Source organism: Photinus pyralis, unplaced genomic scaffold (assembly GCF_008802855.1).
Source record: "Photinus pyralis isolate 1611_PpyrPB1 unplaced genomic scaffold, Ppyr1.3 Ppyr1.4_LG1, whole genome shotgun sequence".
NCBI lineage: Eukaryota > Metazoa > Arthropoda > Insecta > Coleoptera > Lampyridae > Photinus > Photinus pyralis.
The window spans coordinates 33,792,739-33,810,387 of NW_022170249.1; the positions used below are offsets into that span (position 1 = coordinate 33,792,739).

The window sequence follows — 17,649 nt, forward strand, 5'->3', positions numbered from 1 at the left end:
AAAAATGGATGTATTGCAAGTCAAATTTCAAATTAATGACGAAATTAAATAAATTTGATCTTTTACGATATCTAGACATAAATTTTAACTATACCCAATAAACTTGAAAGTGGTACGATATAGCCGACCTTACCCTATGTACCTATGCTGTTATGTGAATTTGTTGTGTAGAGTTCACTAAACGTGCGTAGATGCAGATTCTGGTAAAGCGTGGGTAATTTATTCTTTAACGTAGGTGTACTCTGTAAATAGCTGGCTCATTTGGTTTTATTGAGAACAAATTATATACAGTTACGCTTGCCGCCCGTTGTGGTAAGACTTTCGCTTTGATTTAAACCTTGGCGCCAAAGCGCCATTCATTCCTATCTCCGCCCTCATTCGTGGTTCGTCAATTTTAAGTTCTGCTCATGCTCAAGCTCATTCTTTAATAGGCGTGTTCGATTCACCTGATTGTACTAATTTAAGTAACTAAAAGTGATCCTACAGCGTTCGTGTCTGTTTCAATCAGTTCACCCCCACCACTGAAACAACTGATTGGATCACTTCAAAGTGATTGTAGAAAAATTTGCATTCAGTTAATTCAGTAGGATCGCTTTGTTTATTTTAACCTATAAAGATGGATACTGTCAAAGCAAAAGTGAACAATGTTCCAATTACTTTGTGTATACCCGCAGCTTTGAATGAGTTATGTTTTGATGTAACAAGTAAGTTGGTGTATGATAGAGGTACTTCAAGAAGTTATAATTTTGAATTCCAGATAATGATGACATTGCTATTCAACAATTACACACCCTACATAATTGTGGTGAATTGGTAAATATTCCGACAAGTGAAGCCATAAGGTCTATTAGCCGCGTATATGAAAATAATGAGTAAGGGGTTATAGCTAACCACTTTAATTGATAATGTACTTACAATTACTTATTACAGAGAGTCGGAGATATTCAATATTGATGCTCAAACGTAAATGGACGAGTCGCAAATGGATGAGACCCAAGTCGTCGTCGAGTCTCAAACCGACGTCGAGCCCCAAGCAGGAGTTGCCACACCGTAAGTAAGTACTAATAGTAAATCGAATAAATGCTAACAATGTTCTTATTTATAGTGACAATGAAACCCAAGTACAGGCAGACCGTGCATTTTGGAGTAATAATGAGATTTTGGCCTTAATGCATGCATATGACAACCTAAAAGAAAATTTCGACCATCCAAAAAAACGCAAACATGTTTGGGATGATGTTAGTAATTTATTATTAAGTCAGGGCATTCATCGCACTCCAAAATCATGCGAAATTAAGTGGAGAAATTTGGTCCGTACTTACAAAACAGTAAGGGACAATGTTACAAAATCGGGAAGAGGTGCCACTCGATTTCAATATTATGAAGCCATGAATGATATTCTTGGCAACAAACCATCAATGTCATGTGCACATACCATTTCTGTAGGTGCAGAAATGGAGCGGCCTGAGAATCTTGGCAATGTCACAGCAACAACCCCTGAACCAACGCCAAGTACAAGTCGTGCAACTGAAACGGAAACACCGAAAAAAAAACCAAGATCCTCTATTTATGCGGAATATTTAAAGAAAAAGAATTCATTGCAAGAAGAAAAATTCAATATGTGGAGACAAGAAATTGCAGCAAGAAGAAATGATAGGGAACGCAAGCGGGAGTTGGAAGAAAGAAAAGTTGTTGCATTTGAGAAGTATGTCGAATACTTAAGAAAGCAATAACTACTTACTATCTTATTACCTATGTTGCCAATGTTGTTATTTTTTTTTAATATCTTTGTCTTAATAGCAGTGATTTGTATTATACCTTTTTATTTGTAGAAATATATTGAACATTTTATAGAAAATTGTATATAATTATGTTTGTAACGAACGAGATCTAAGGTGTAACTGAAGTTGTACTTGAAAAATTTTTGTTCTTGTCTTTTACTGTAGTCATTATTTTAAATAAATTTGTTCACATAAATTTCCTATGCAGTGTTCAGTGTATTTGAGTTACCCTAAATTTCGTAAACCACTTAAAATACAATCTAGACACTATACCTTACAAAATAATGAATGCATATATTGATAAATTACCTACATATCTACATATTCAAAATCAGTTTCAGTAACGTTATCATTATGACTAATACAAAGGTTGTGTACCTATCATACATGCAACAGTAATACATTTAACAATGAAATTTATGTTTATATTATTAAATCGTTGAAGTCGCCTAAACCTTCCTTTTAGAAGCCCGAAGGCATTTTCAACAACAATTCTGGTTGCAGAATGATTGTAATTAAACTCTTTTTGAGTAGGATTGAGATTACCGTTGTCTTTATGGGGAGTTACCAACCATGATGATGCTGGATATGCAGAATCTCCAATAATTCTATATTCTTTTAAAAAACAAGGATTGTCTAAAATTTTCTTGTATAACTTTGACTTTTTAAAAACTCTGGCATCATGTAAGGAGCCTGGTTCTCCACAATAAATATCTATAAATTTCTTTTGGCAATTTACAACCCCTTGTAATATGACGCTATGATAACCTTTTCGATTACAATAATCTACTTGATTAACTTTTGGTTTATTTATCTCAATGTGTGAACAATCAATCGCACCTATAATATTTGTTAATTGTTTCTTGTCTTGAAACTCAGAGGCTATGTGGTAATACTGGGTTTCACTTGGCCATTTTATAAACTTATGTACATGCTCCATCAAGATATCAATTACAGTGTTAACCACTTTATGTGCAGTGCTTCTTGATACTCCAAAGCGATCCGCAAGTTGTCTATAAGTTTCTTGATTTGCTAAGTACCTACCATAAACACATTAGCATGGCAGCATCCGCAGGAACTCTATCACAACCACCTATGTTGTCCTTGTACAATCCCGTAATTAAATCTGAAACATGTACTACTTATAATACAGTTACAGTGATTTCTTGTATAAATCGATCGTAATAGAAGGATAATAGAACAAACCTTGAAGGAGTTGAAACGCAGGTCTATTCACACGGAAATGCCTTCTGAAGGTCTCGTCCGAATAATTAGATACAGTCTTCTGGACATAATTTTCTATTTTAACAGTTTGATTAACATTCTCAAACTCGTCAGATTCATCATCTGTGGATGTCGACAACAGCTCTGAAGAAGATGTGCTGTCACTCTATAAAATACCATTTCTAATTTGGAAAGGATAGTTTCGTTATACTTACTTCAAATACGTAGTCAAATAGTATTTTATCCATTTTAATAACAACAATAATATAAAAACACGAAAAAAAAACCTTTAATGTTAACCTCAAAAATAAATAAACAAACTAATACAACTGTCAACTGTCAAACTATTTTTCGTCGTTCTATTCAAAGTATAATCAAATCAGTTCGCTCCCTGACCGAAGTGAAAATGAACTGATCTAAATCACGTGAATCGAACACGACTAATGTTGCTTCAGCCCAAGTGACGTATTAATTTTAACACGTGTTTTTATTGTGGTAAATCAATATCAAATTAAATTGAGGTTTATTATATACAAAACCTTTATAAATGTGTAATACATATTACGCGTATTGTGCACTGCAAACACAGGAAAAAATAAGTTGTTACTTAAAACACAACTGTAGGTACATGAGCAACAAGTTGTGGGTAAACGTGTGACACCAATATTTTCTTGTTTAGGCACCAATCAGTATCTTGGTTCATTACATTGGAGGATTAGCACCATCATACCTTTAATTAACAAATATAAAATAGTACTGCCACCACATATATTGTAGTTAGGGGAAGGTGTTCTAATATCGACCACCTAAGACCATTGCCCGAATTAAAATAAAACTCTCTGGATTTTTGACGTTTTTATTTCATAAACACATAGTATGGTACAGTTCTTACCATCTGAGGATATACGAACAAAAGTGTCCAACTAAAACTATCAAATTTTACATAAAAACAAAAAATATTTTTTGGTCGATATTACCCACCGCCACGGGGAATATCGACCACTAAGGTGGGAAATATCGGCCATTTTTTTATTCGCTTTTCCCATCACATTTGACGCACTTTTTGAAATCTTCTGGTCGGTCAAATTCTGTGCATGCTGAGTGCGACCATACAGCGCATCCACGACATCTCCACCATGTTTCGGATATTCCAAAATCGCCACAAACTGGACAAACATCGTCAGTTTTCTTCTCCAATTCAGGCTCGAGTTTAGAATGTGTAAGTTTTATCTTCTTGGTTTTGGCTGGACCATCCAAATCCACTTTCCTCTTAACCGATGCTGTTTTTTTTTGCATTTTTTTAGCCCGTTCTAATTCTTTTTTTTCTAATTCTCCTTTCAGTGGAGTAGAAGTAAGGATTTTAGACGTCTGCTTCTTTCTATTGCTGCTCCTCAATGCTTTCGGTTTAGGAATTTCATAAATTTCTTCAAGTGACTTGTTGAACCGTATGGACTGGTCTTCATCATCAGTTGCCTCCGGATCGAAAACTGTAGTAAGCTGTGAATCAGAGTCGTCACTTGAGGATGAAGAGTGCCGCGCTGCTCGAGAATATTTCGATGGAATCCGCTTCCGCGTTTTCTTTCTTTGAATGCCACTGGGACCGGGGATAGGTTCTTGAATCAAATCACGATCATCGTTTAAATCTTCAGGAACAGTTTCATTTTCCGGGCTAATGGGTGCCATGGGTTCTTGCATAGGACCATGATCATCGTTTTGAGGAAGCGTTTCATTTTCTGGGGCAGTATTCACAAACTCCTCTTCGCCAAAGATATTCCTGTTGAGGGGAAAGATTCCTGTAACCTCAAATCCTTTTATTCCCTTTTCAGTTGTAGTTATTCGGTTATAAGCTTTGGCGAATAATTCTGCAATCTTTGTCACAACAATCTGAACAAAATGGTTGGATTTCATGTATTGGTCGCATTCTTGACTGTATGCTCCTTTCAACGAACTAAAAAATGTTACATCGAGGGGTTGAAGTCGATGCGATGTGTGAGGTGGCAATGAAACGATCACAATGCCGTTTTCACGACAAAAATTGTAAGATTTTAAACCGGAATGTGTACAATGATTGTCTAAAATCAGTAAAACTGGATCCTCCTTTGAAACTTTCGTGAATACCGCAAAATGCTGCAACCATTCCAAAAACAAATCTTCAGTGATCCAACCGGAACTGGAACACCGATATATGGATCCAACTGGTCCGTTTCTGTCAAGCCCTTCCTTCATCCTTTCTCGTTTGAAAATGAATAAGGGAGGCACATAAGCACCTGAGGCACTCATGCAACAAACCACTGTAGTGGTTTGTCCACGCTCTCCACTTGTGATCGCTCCGACTTGCTTACGGCCTTTCTGTGCAAGTACACGAGAGGGTTTATGCACCGTAGTTATACCTGTTTCGTCTACATTGAAAATCCTATTTGGAAGGAAATGATGTTTTTCCATAACTTGCTCCAGGTTGTCATAAAATAAATTTACAGCAGTGCGATTGAACGCAAGCACTCTGTTTAAACTAGTTGCCTCGGGTCGTCTTAAAGAAATTTGAGGATTACGGCGTAAAAACCCATACAGCCATTCTTTTCCGCACATTTTCTTGTCACAATTAAAATTATGTTTGATGTTGTTAGACGCTGCAAATTCAAAAGCAATTTGTCTGATTTGTTTTGGAGTAAGTCCGTAATACAGATTTGCTAATTTCAAAACGTAGTTACTTAGTTCTGCTTCTTGTGCTTCCGAAAATACTGATTTTCTTCCAAGTTTAATCTTTTGTGCTGGGTATCGACTCTTCAAGCGATCTTGCAAGGTGCCATATGGAATGTTGAATAATTTGGCAATATTCCGTATTGAGGTTTGTTTTTTGTCTACCGCTTTTAAAGCGCGAGCTATGTCTGCTTCATTCCACGACGATCGAGCTGTTTTACGCACGTAATTTCTTGGCATCTGAAAAAAACACGTTGTTTAATTAACTGTCCAAACGACGGGTAATTTCGATCACCAGCGGGTAATACCGACCATTGCGGTCGATATTACCCGCCTTGACAAAGCCAAATATTTGTTTAAAAAAATCATCCTAACCTCAACATTTGAAGCTCATATTTTTACTGATATATTTCATCAATGTGTAGTAAACATTCTATATCAAAAGAAGTAAAAAACTAGCAACATTAGAAATTACCTACCTTATTGAATATGCTGTATACTTTATAAGAAAATCACCCAAAACAAATTTCACAACGCGAAACCTTCATACAACAAAACTGTCACTGAATCTGCATACCACGTGCGTGTACCGAGAGATAGACAACCCAAACAGCATTTGAGGATGTTGCCAGCATTATCGTTTCTCTAATAATAGGGTGGTCGAAATTGCCCGCTGGTCGATATTGTACGCCGCTCCCCTACGTCAAACTATAGGAAACCATATTCCAACAATCCTTTTAGGTATTTTATATAGTAATAAAATAGCTTTTCTAAACATATATTATTGTAAAAAACACAATCTGTGTTGTTGGTGCAATGTGTGAATGTGTTTTGACTAGGTACACATTAGTTTTTGATATTGGAAGAAATTTTTTGACTGCGGTAAATAAATTTATTGGTATAACACCCATCATTTATGTAAGAGTCAGTACTTTGAAATTCCAATACAACAAACTTTACTTTTGTGTGAAATTAAGATATTACCGAAAGTAAAATAATTATTGTTGAACCAACAAAATACTATTTTAAATGAAAAAATAAAAAATTGTAAAATATATATCTTTTATTGTTAGGTAATAATACTGTTACATAATATTTTTATAAAACGTAATATTAATTTTATAACAAAAAACAAAATAAACTTATTCTAATTCATATATAATAATGAAACCTTATAAACTAGGATTAAGTATATACACTCCTAAAACAATGTACATTATTCAAAACGTTGTTTAAGTAATTCATCTTATTGTTACAAAAAACTTACTATCTTTTTTAGTCAAAAGGCATGGTGTTGTACATAACAACTTTGAATATTCTATCAATTTTTCTCCTAAAGTATTTTGTACCTCATACGAATGATAATGTTCATTAAATCGTTCAGTGCTATATTTGTTTAACAGAAACCAAACTTTGTCATTTATAATAAATATTTCTACTATTTCTCCAAATGTTGGACAGCCATCATTTTCAAAACTTGTTATTAATGTAACTGATGGTTTGTAAATTGTACCTTTTAATTCAACCCACTTTGTTGTAACTACATTTGTAAAATTTGTTCCAGAAAATATTGCAAAATCGTGTGTGTTTGCTTCAGTAATAAAGCCGTGATTAAAATTGTCTTTTAAAAACTCGGCTGACAATAAAAAGTGGCATAATTTTAACTGATGTTTTGTGCAAATAGTTTCGAGTAGATTTTTTTTTTAACAAGAAATGTTAGCAGCTTCGACTCCCTATGTGTGGCCTCGAATCTCATTGACCAATGTAACATCAAAGGACCAGACATACGAAATACTCTTCCATAATGTATTAAATGATGGAATTTTGGTTTCAATGTTAAATGGAGTACATCAATACAATTCGTAAGAAAATCTAATATTAAATCATTCAACACAATATAGGTATTGCGGTGAAGTATTGGTGAAAGAATAATGTCTAGTAATTTTTTTAACAACAAGTACGTTTGCCAAATGTGGTTATTGCGTGGAATCATATCGCCAATTATTAGTCCAAAATATCGACAAAAGCTTAAGATTTCTGAGGCAGACATTCTCAGTTTAGTGTTTAACGATTCCCTGTTTATACGTGGGGGTCTATTAATATCATGAATACCGAAATTAAAAGTTTTTATTCTGTAATTTAATATTTCTAGGCTAAATAGTTTTAAATCTAGTATGAATTTTTGTAGTATTGCAGTCATTACGTAATTACAGACACCTTCTAACACGTCATGCATGATATCAACAGCATAATTTTCTGAAAAATGAAAACCGTTAATTTGATTAAAAATGCATATTTCTTTGATTCCTAAATCAAGTGTGTCAGGCTTTATATGTTCATCATACCAAGATTTAGTTCTTAACAAATTTACGTCTTCTTTACATAGATTCTTACAATGATTTTTTGTCGCTAAACAAAACCTGCAATGATACGTAGCGGAGAAACTCTCCACCATTCCTAACAGTGAATGCAAACCTAAGTTATCTCCCAAAACAAGTCCTAATGCAAAGTAAATTCTTTCACCTTGGCCGTTGATATCTATAAGGATTCCAACAGACTGCAAAAATATGAGTTCATCGATTAAAATTTGAAATATTGCAGAATTCCCAAATTCTTTTCTATCATTGCTGTAGAAGAGTAATGTTAAAAAAAATGTTTTTTAAACGTGCTTGAAATTGAGGCGGTATGCAGGGAATCGAAACATACACTGCTCCTAACTTGTTCTTACCACTATGAGATCCCAGAGGATTCCCCGCTTCGTAATCATCAAAATAAATAAATAGTGGAAGTACAGTTTTGTTATTATGCTGAAGCAGTTTTTGTTGCCAAATATTGCTTTGAACAAAGCTGGTTAAAACAAATGAATCCTTGTCCAAAGTTTGGATACCTATATGCCCTCACGTCTAACAAAAAATTGGGTAACTGAAAAAGTGCACTGAATATTTGCCGTAAAGGAATAAATTTAGCATGAACTGGTTCTGGAATTAAACACCCAACACCGTCAAGAACTTTGAAATGACTTCTCTGGCCAATTATATACCTACCTAATTGACAGGTTTTATAAAAAATCTCGTGTTTTCAAAAGTCTTGAATCTTTTGTATTCAGTTCCAAGGCCATCAAATGGATTTTTAAAGTAAGATATCATATGTATTAAACCATCAATAATGAAATTCTTATCTTGGTCTACATTGGAAGTTACATAGCTGTTGATTTTTTCAATTAAAACTGGCACATAAAAATCGTCAATGAATCGTTTAATACTTTCAACAAATATTTGAACAGAATTACGATTAACGTAAGAATGGCAGTATAAACTACTAACTAATTTAAGGCATTCTGCATTAATGTCTATGTTATTTTTTGGATAAAGGGGGGTTACAAAATCATGTGGTGAATGTACTGACTCATGGTTAACGTTATCTAGCAAATTAATTGATTGATTCAATGGAACATCCAAACTTATTGCACTGTCTAAAGGAGTAGCCTCCCTTAAAGTAGAATTAGATATCAAAACGTGATTTTTATTTAAATGCTTTTTGAATGCATTTAAGTTACTGTATGTTCGATTGCAGTCAATACACTTATGAATATCTTGGTGTTTTAAATAATGCACATGCTTTAAATGTGAAAGAAGTAAAGTGTTTGAGCTTAGTTCACATTTGCACTTAAAACATTTCATTTTCTTAGGTTACTATGCTATTTATATCTGAAGTGAATGCATTCAAACTTACAAACGATCTATCCGATGGCGTATAAATTTCATAAATATATTGCTGTATAAACGTCCAAATATGTTCCGCTTCTATTGGATACTTGGCATTAGTTGCATGATATACCTTGAAACAGACATCTACAGCTTTCATTGGTGTTTCCAATTTATATTGAGTGTCATTGATGATTACGTAAGAAGATGTAATTCCGTCTACAGTTCCAACTAAAACTACGGATGGTTGTAATGTTTCACCAAAAGTTAAGAGTTTATTCCTTCGACTCTCCAACTTTTCTTCTAATTTGCTAATATCCTAAAAATATATATTTAATTTAACTTAACAAATAATTTTAACTACCTCTATAATACAACAAAATGCTTCTTGTGTTTCTACTTTCGAAGGTTTGTATCGCGTACCACTTTTTTTTTATTTAATGGGACAGGGTGGTATAATTAGCGGTAATAATGCAAATCCCAATACTTCTTTTTGTCCTAAAACAAACAAGTAACTTTAGTTACACTATTAAATTAACATAAATACAAACTTACTTTCATTATATGATTGGTAATTATAGTTCTTCAGAAAATTTTTGCCTGTTGTGTTGTCTTTTTTTGTTTCTACTAGTTTAAGTATCCGCTCGGAAAAATTTAGCCACTTATTTAGTAAGTGGTTTCCTTTTCCAGTAAATAATGCGTCAAAGTCAAGTTCCAACTAAAAAAAAAGTTCACGTAGGTACCTATTTTCAGTAAATTAATTCCTACCAACAAATACCCAGAAGGTTGCCTTAAAGAAGGATAGTCTCGGAAATAAGTGTCTATTGTTTCAAATTTTTGTCTAATTCGGAGCGTTTTTTGCCAATTTTCTATGACAAGATTCCACGGCATTACATTGTTGCGCAGCCATGTGTCCAACTCCTGAAGTTCCTCACTTGAAATATTGTCATTTTCACTTTGTTGAACAGGTGCTACAGAATAAAGAAATCTTATTATATAGTCTATACAAATAACACTTACAAGTGATGGTAGATGTATTGGATTTCTTTGTGATTATTTGTAGTCGTCGAAAATTGCGCCTTTTATTTACATATTTATCCCATAAAATCCCCTTAGCTGTCGATATACCCTTCCATCGGAAGATTTACAGTATGGAATATAATATGATCCTGCTAACTCTCCAGGAAATGTTTGGGCTATTTTTTGGGATATCTCCGTAAACGTAGCGCAATTAATTCTAAAAATCAACACATCATTAGCTACTCGCTTTGAATAATTACATAGGTATACCTTGCATTGGGGTCATCTTTTAACTGATTTTCTATGATAATATCTGCTAGTGTAGACCTATTAAATGTTTTGAAGAGTTTGTAACTTTGTAAAATTTCCTTTCCCCGTACTCGCTCTTTTTCCAGTAGTTGGCGCAAATCTGTGTTTACGTCCGCATCACCTTGCGGATTAATATGTCCAAATTGTGGATTTGATGTATCTAGGTAAATATACTATAGAAGTTAACTTTAACAAAATGATATGTACACTTACCTAATGCATCATCAATTGAGCTGGATGGTACCGGAAGAAACAAAGTCGTTATTTGATCATTTACATCAGCTGATGTAATTGTACATGTACCTACTTGATGAGGAAGACAATGGTTCCTCATCAGTACCCTACAAACAATAAAATAGCAGGGTTTTGACCACCACAAACACACTGTTCAGGAAACAATAACCACAGTTGATCATATTACGTTTTCGGATTTCAGGTACATTAACTAAATTTTAACAGGTCGAAGAAATGAGTTCCCGAAAGTACTACATTTTTCTTTATTTTTTTGATAAAAACACCTATTTATAATTTTGCTTTCTTGTATCAAATGAAATAATTTGTACATTTCCAAATTCCAAATGTATTAAGGGCGACGAATTGAAGCAAAGTACCCACTTATTCGACGTAAAACAATCGCAACTTGAATTAAAAGTTTATATTAGACGTAGAAAAACAATTATGCACAGCGAAAAATGTTGTCGTGGTTATTATTTCAGAATCACAGTTGTAATGAAAATTAAGAGCTTGGCCTAGGGTTTGACTTACAATTATTAGAGAATTGCCGAATATGTTATTATAATTTTTCGAAAATTTATACCGTAATCCCACTTGTGGAATTAATTCCTTAATCATCGACTCCGTTAAATTTAAAAAAACTTCGTTGTCGATTTGGTTTTCTAAAAAAAAAACGGTAGGTCGTTAAACTAAGTAAGTATATCAAACAAGGAAGTTCATACAATGAGTAGAAATTGCACACTGCAAACCGTTGTAAACAAAAATTTTGCAAACCACAATGGCAATAGGAACGTTGAACGCGTGATAAAAAGCAATGGAGGTATAACATTTTTCTTAAAAATTGAAATGTGCAATTTCGCGTTTTAGATATAGATAGAAGGCATAATTCTTAAAAATATAGGTAAATGTATCGGGTACTTACGAGAAAAAATTTCAATCAAGTCCTCCAAACCCCATTCTTTCAACTTATCAACAAAAGGTATTAATGAGTAAAATTGTCTTTGTTGGTTAGTTTACAACCATCGTCACCATATTATCCGTGCATACAGTATTTACATTATATTGCTACATAAACACCATGGTATTGTTAGAATAAACTAAATTGAGTTTCTGCCAGCTTTAAATTGTTAACATATTTTCAATTGATACACCAAACACAAAATTTCTCTCTGTGTATATTGTTATAGATGCCGTTTAAATGGAAATCTAAAGGTCGCACAAACTATTCTCCAGACGATTTAAAAAGCGCAGTTATTGAAGTAGTAAATGAAAATAAAGCACTGAGGACTACTGCCAAAAAGTACAATGTTGACAAAATGACACTGAGAAGATATGTCCTAAAATACAAGACGGACAAAGAAACATCTTTTACACCAAATTTTGTCACTTCACAAATTTTTTCATGTCACGAAGAATCGCTTTTAGTGGAATATTTGCTCACTTCTGCCAACCTCCACTATGGTCTTACGCCTAAGCAAACAAGGAAGTTTGCGTATGAATTTGGTCAAGCAAATAACAAAAAGCTACCAGAAAACTGGAAGAAAAACGAATGTGCTTCCTACGATTGGCTAAAAGGATTCATGTCACGTTATCCCCAATTATCACTCAGAAGTCCCGAAGCCACTAGTTTGGGCAGAGCCACTGCGTTCAATCGACATAATGTGCAAGAATTTTACAAAAATTTGAGCAATTTATTGGAACGGGAAACTTTTGGCCCAGAATCCGTGTACAACTTAGATGAAACTGGAGTGACTACTGCCCACAAACCTCAAAAGATCATTGCGCGTAAAGGCCAAAAACAAATTTCAAAAAGTACTTCAGCAGAACGTGGTACTCTGGTAACAGTTTGTTGTGCTATAAATGCAGTAGGAAATTCTGTGCCGCCATTTTTTATATTTCCTCGTGTGAGAATGCAGGATTACATGATCCAAGGTGCTCCTTCAGGTTCCATTGCTGTGACGCATGAAAGTGGTTGGATGACTGCTGATAATTTCGTAAAATATCTAGATCACTTCATAAAACACGCAAAATGTTCCAATGAAAACAAATGCATATTAGTCCTTGACAATCACGAAAGCCATATTTCACCCAAAGCCTTAGACAAATGTAAGTTAAATGGCATTCATTTACTAACTTTACCACCTCACACAAGCCACCGCTTACAACCTTTAGATGTATCGGTTTTTGGTCCGTTTAAAAGATATTATAATGAACAGGCAGATGCATGGATGGTCAGCCATCCAGGACAAACAATTTCATTAAAAAATATACCGGAATTAGTTGGATTAGCCTATGTCAGGGCGTTCTCGCCATCAAATATAACCAAGGGATTTTCAACCACTGGAATTTATCCTTTTAACCCACATTTATTTGAAGATCTCGATTTCGCAGGAGCAGAAGTTACAAACAGACCATATGAGGAATTAAGGGAAAATTCTGAAAAAGAACTCGATAGAGATGACCCAATAGCTCAACCTGGCACATCCATATCTCAGCAAGAGACAACACCACCACCTGGCACCTCTTTATGTCAACAGAAGTCAACTTCAAATCCAATAGAAACGTTTCTACAGGATAGCACCACAATCCAAAGCACCTCATCTGTTTCATTTAAAACTCCTGAAGAAGTTCGTCCTTATCCCAAGGCACAACCACGATTGAAAAAAGGAGGCAGAAAGCCTGGTCGGACAAGAATCTTAACCGACACCCCAGAAAAAGAGGCCATTGAGGCCGAGTATAAGATGAGGGAAGGAAAAAAACGTATGAAAACTAAAGTTGAAATGGCTAAACGAAAAATAAGTAGTGAAACTGGAGAAAATAATCACTTTGAAAAACTCAATGCTGAGAGTACGGAATCCCAACCCAAAAGAAAAGTTTTGGATAGAAATGCAAAAACAGAAAAACGTGTGTTCGGTGACTCGGATTCTGAGGACGAAAAGGATCCATTTTCTGATGCAGATGACGATGACGATGCCGCTTGCATCTACTGAAATTCACTATTTTCAGCGTCTCGTTCTAGAGAAAAGTGGATCCAATGCCAGAAGTGTCTCAGATGGTGCCATTCAGCCTGTGCTGATGTCAAGCATAATACAAAAATGTTTTCTTGTGAATTATGTATTAATAGTACAGGCGATAAGTACACAAAAAACGTCAATCTGAACATTTTGGGGGGGAAAGCTGGACTTTGTTGAAATGTCTCAGGTTAGGTGTCCCGAATAACGTACTAAAAGTCTAGACCCCCAACTGCGCCGCTCATCGAGCTGTGGCACGTTTTTGCCCCCCGAAATCAGTTTTTCGTTAATATCTCGAAAATGTAGCAGACTTAGAGAAAAACTTTTGAAACAAAAAATGTTCCACGTAAAATTTCCTACACGATAGCTTATTTGCAAGTTAGCCCAGGCCTAACCGTTAGCCTACAGCGTTCATTTGAGTAGTCTAATATCGAGTTTTTCGCGAATTTCCTGCAGTGAATAGACAGAGAACAGGGTCATATGTCAGTCTACCTGCAGTGTACACTCTTTCTATTTCATGGAATGAAATTTTCAGCCGTTAAAATGAGAAGAAGCGACTGCGTGATCACCATGAAAGCTCTCAACACAATGAAAGTGCGCGATGAAAACCGTCTGGTGGATCCGTTAATACTGTTTAAAAGGATTTCAATTTTGAAGAAAAGTGACGCTCAACTGAAGAAATACCTGGAGTATGAATTGGCACCATACCCCTTGGCGCTGTTTGACGAGAAAGGGATGCGAAAATGTGTCAAATCTACACTCTATAAAATCTTCCCAGAGAGTGATTTGACTCAATATGATAAAACTAAGTCAACTTACGGTATTGATGGTGGCTTCCTGCTTCGTAAAATTCTGTGGGAGCGAGGTGAGACATACAAGGTAACATGTCAGAAGTACGTCTCATACGTTGAGCGTCGCCTACTGCCGCTGCATTCAGTCTCCACGCCTACCGATGCTTTCATCAGGTGCAAAAATGGAGAGGAAACAGAATGTTGATGAAATTTCTTAAATTAACGTTCAAATCGGCTATCCTATGGTACAATAAGTGAGAAGTACGTCTTTCATCAATTTAGGCGTCCATACAACCATAAGTACAAAAAATCATCAAAGAACTCAATATTAGACTACTCAAACCAACGCTGTAGGCTATCGGTTAGGCCTGGACTAACTTGCAAGTAAGCTATCGTGTAGGAAATTTTACGAGGAACATTTTTTGTTTCAAAAGTTTTTCTCTAAGTCTGCTACATTTCGAGATATTAACGAAAAACTGATTTCGGGGGGCAAAAACGTGCCACAGGTCGATGAGCGGCGCAGTTGGGGGTCTGGACTTTTAGTACGTTATTCGGGACACCTAACTTGAGACATTTCAACAAAATCCAGCTTTCCCCCCCAAAATGTTTAGACCGATGCACTTACCGCCTGTACTAATTAAATAATGTTCTGATAATAATAGATTGCAGTCCTTTTAGTGTTTTATATTTAATTTCTTATTGTATCAAACCTCCCATTCAATGTATCAAGCCTCCCTTGTATAGGGAGGTTTGAGACACTTTGCATCGAGAATTTCAAAATTGTATACCTATTCAAAGTTAAATATTTAATTTTCAGTAATTTAATGTTCCCAAATTTCTAAGCAATGTCTCTAAATTGAGCTCTGACATAAATGGATTAGCAAATGATGATTATAAAATATTTATTAATTTTTTTCTAAAAAACGTATCAACCCTCCCCAGTCTCCCCTACCTATTTAGGGGAGACCGGTGTAGAAAGTAACAAAATGTACTTAATATTTTTTTGTACATTCAATTATAAAGGAAATTAGTCCGTATGCCAATTAAAACACACAATGCTCGTTTCTTTTCCTAATTTTGTAAAGTGTTTCGTTATCATAATGTCATATTTGTAAAAAAAAAAGTTATTTGAAAGAAAGGAATGTGTTACATTTAACACCGCTTTGGTGTAAATTGTAACATGCGTGGTGTTAATTGTAACACACAGAAAATGCATAAAGAAGAATAGTTCATGCTTATTTATTCATGTTAAAAGTAAACAAAAACAAAAATAAAATTTTATACGAAAGAAAACAATAAAAGTCCTACACTACAGCATACCTAATCTGCATCTGAATCGCAATTTTTGCAAACAAATAACGCATTGTTACCCGCACAACTACAGTGTGCCCATTCCTTGCAATTTCTGCACTGCAACCAATCTTCTTTGCTTTCTTTGTAGGGTCCCAAGCAAACTATACAAATACTGTCATCTTCAGATGATGATAAATTTTCTGACACTTTTCTTTTTATTGTTTGTTTGTTTTTCTTCTTTGTCTGGGAACCATGTAATTTTTTGGTGACCGCGACTACCTTTTTTTTGTTAAACTTCTCCTCTATTAAATTCTTCTCGGGCGTATCCGTTAAAATTGCCGTTTTTCCTTTCGCCCTCTTGTTCGTTTTCACTGGCTTCGAAAAATCAGCCTTCAGCAAGGGACGAATTTCTTCAGGAGAATAAAACGCAGCTGGTGGAATGGGCGATGTTTTAGGGGGTGTGCTAGGTTCACATGGAATATTGATGATATTAAGATTGGCATCATTTAGAGGCATTTCAATGGAACTTGTTGATGTGCTCGCAGGACACAATATGGCTTCTTTTTCGCCAACGGCTGATGCGGTATTTAATGGCCTGTCCGTAACGCTAGATGGAGCAAATTCGTCGTCCGAGAAGATGTTTCTATTAAAGGGCCATATTCCACAACACCTGAAACCGGAAGTAATATTTTTGGGAACTGCGGCCAATTGAATGGCCTCCCTAGCTATGCTCGGAATATTGTACATCGTCATTCTTTTACCAGGATTATTTTTCATCCATTGATCGCAAGAATTATTGTAAAATTTCTTAAACGGCCCATAGACACCACGATCTAATGGTTGTAACTTGTGTGAGGTGTGAGGGGGGAACGAAAGTAGGGTAATATAATTGTCTCTACAAAAGTCAATCACTGGTAAATACAAATGAGAGGCGTGGTTGTCTAAAATTAGTAGCACTCTGTTGGTTTCGGAAGGTTTGGAAAACTTTGCGAAATGTTTAATAAAAATTAAAAAATCCTCTTCTTGCATCCACCCACTTCTGTTTGCACTTCCAATGCAACTGTCTGGTCCGTCTCGCACAAAATGATCATGGTATCGCACTAATGGAAACACAAACATGGGAGGAATACTATTACCTAGAGCATTGATGGCAAAGCACATTGTCACTAGTGTCCCTCTTTCCTGAGAAGTGATGGCACCAACTTGTTTGACACCTTTTAATGAAATCACTTTATTGGGTTTTTGGACGGTTGTACAACCAGTCTCATCGACATTAAAAATATTGTGGGGTTCAAAATTATGCCTTTCCATTACGTCGCTCAAGTTGTCAAAAAACTTGCCAACATTTTCTGGATTAAAATTCATAGCCCTTGCTAGACTAGTTGATTCAGGTGTCCGGATAGATAATGTTGGATTACGCTTCAAAAAGGCAGTAAGCCAATCCTCGCTAGCCATGTCACTTTCTTTCCAGCCATCAGGAAATTTGCATTTGTTTTTTATAGCAAACTGATAAGCAAGCTTCCGTAAATCTCTCGTTGACAGGCCAAAATAAAGTTTTGCAGATTCTTCGCAGTATCGCCCCAAC

At 35.2% G+C, this 17,649-nt stretch overlaps 3 protein-coding genes and 1 long non-coding RNA gene across 5 annotated transcripts; 2 read left to right on the forward strand and 2 right to left on the reverse strand.

Annotated features, from left to right (window-relative positions):
- The first annotated feature begins 277 nt into the window (after window positions 1–277).
- On the forward strand, window positions 278–1,977 carry LOC116159196 (trihelix transcription factor GT-3b-like). 2 transcript variants are annotated; one of them, XM_031472144.1, is made up of 4 exons: window positions 278–704; window positions 758–872; window positions 931–1,050; window positions 1,106–1,977. In XM_031472144.1, the coding sequence occupies exons 3-4, from the start codon at window positions 968–970 to the stop codon at window positions 1,731–1,733; spliced, it is 711 nt and encodes a 236-aa protein (XP_031328004.1). In that variant the 5' UTR covers window positions 278–704; window positions 758–872; window positions 931–967; the 3' UTR covers window positions 1,734–1,977. The 2 variants fall into 2 exon arrangements, with proteins under 2 accessions (XP_031328004.1, XP_031328002.1); XM_031472142.1 differs by having other exon boundaries at window positions 278–872.
- Window positions 1,978–2,235: 258 nt separating this feature from the next.
- LOC116159808 lies at window positions 2,236–3,382 on the reverse strand. Its single transcript, XM_031472891.1, has 3 exons — window positions 3,221–3,382; window positions 2,988–3,171; window positions 2,236–2,907 (listed from the first exon to the last, which is right to left on the reverse strand). Exons 1-3 carry the CDS (start codon window positions 3,251–3,253, stop codon window positions 2,822–2,824), a joined length of 303 nt encoding a protein of 100 aa, XP_031328751.1. The 5' UTR covers window positions 3,254–3,382; the 3' UTR covers window positions 2,236–2,821.
- Window positions 3,383–8,938: 5,556 nt separating this feature from the next.
- LOC116166745 lies at window positions 8,939–10,530 on the reverse strand. Its single transcript, XR_004144396.1, has 5 exons — window positions 10,427–10,530; window positions 10,175–10,377; window positions 9,962–10,124; window positions 9,771–9,904; window positions 8,939–9,725 (listed from the first exon to the last, which is right to left on the reverse strand). It is a non-coding gene; the product is annotated as an uncharacterized LOC116166745 (long non-coding RNA).
- Window positions 10,531–12,879: 2,349 nt separating this feature from the next.
- On the forward strand, window positions 12,880–13,959 carry LOC116159905. The gene has a single exon (XM_031473001.1). The coding sequence runs from the start codon at window positions 12,880–12,882 to the stop codon at window positions 13,957–13,959; it is 1,080 nt and encodes a 359-aa protein (XP_031328861.1).
- The last annotated feature ends 3,690 nt before the right edge of the window (window positions 13,960–17,649 follow it).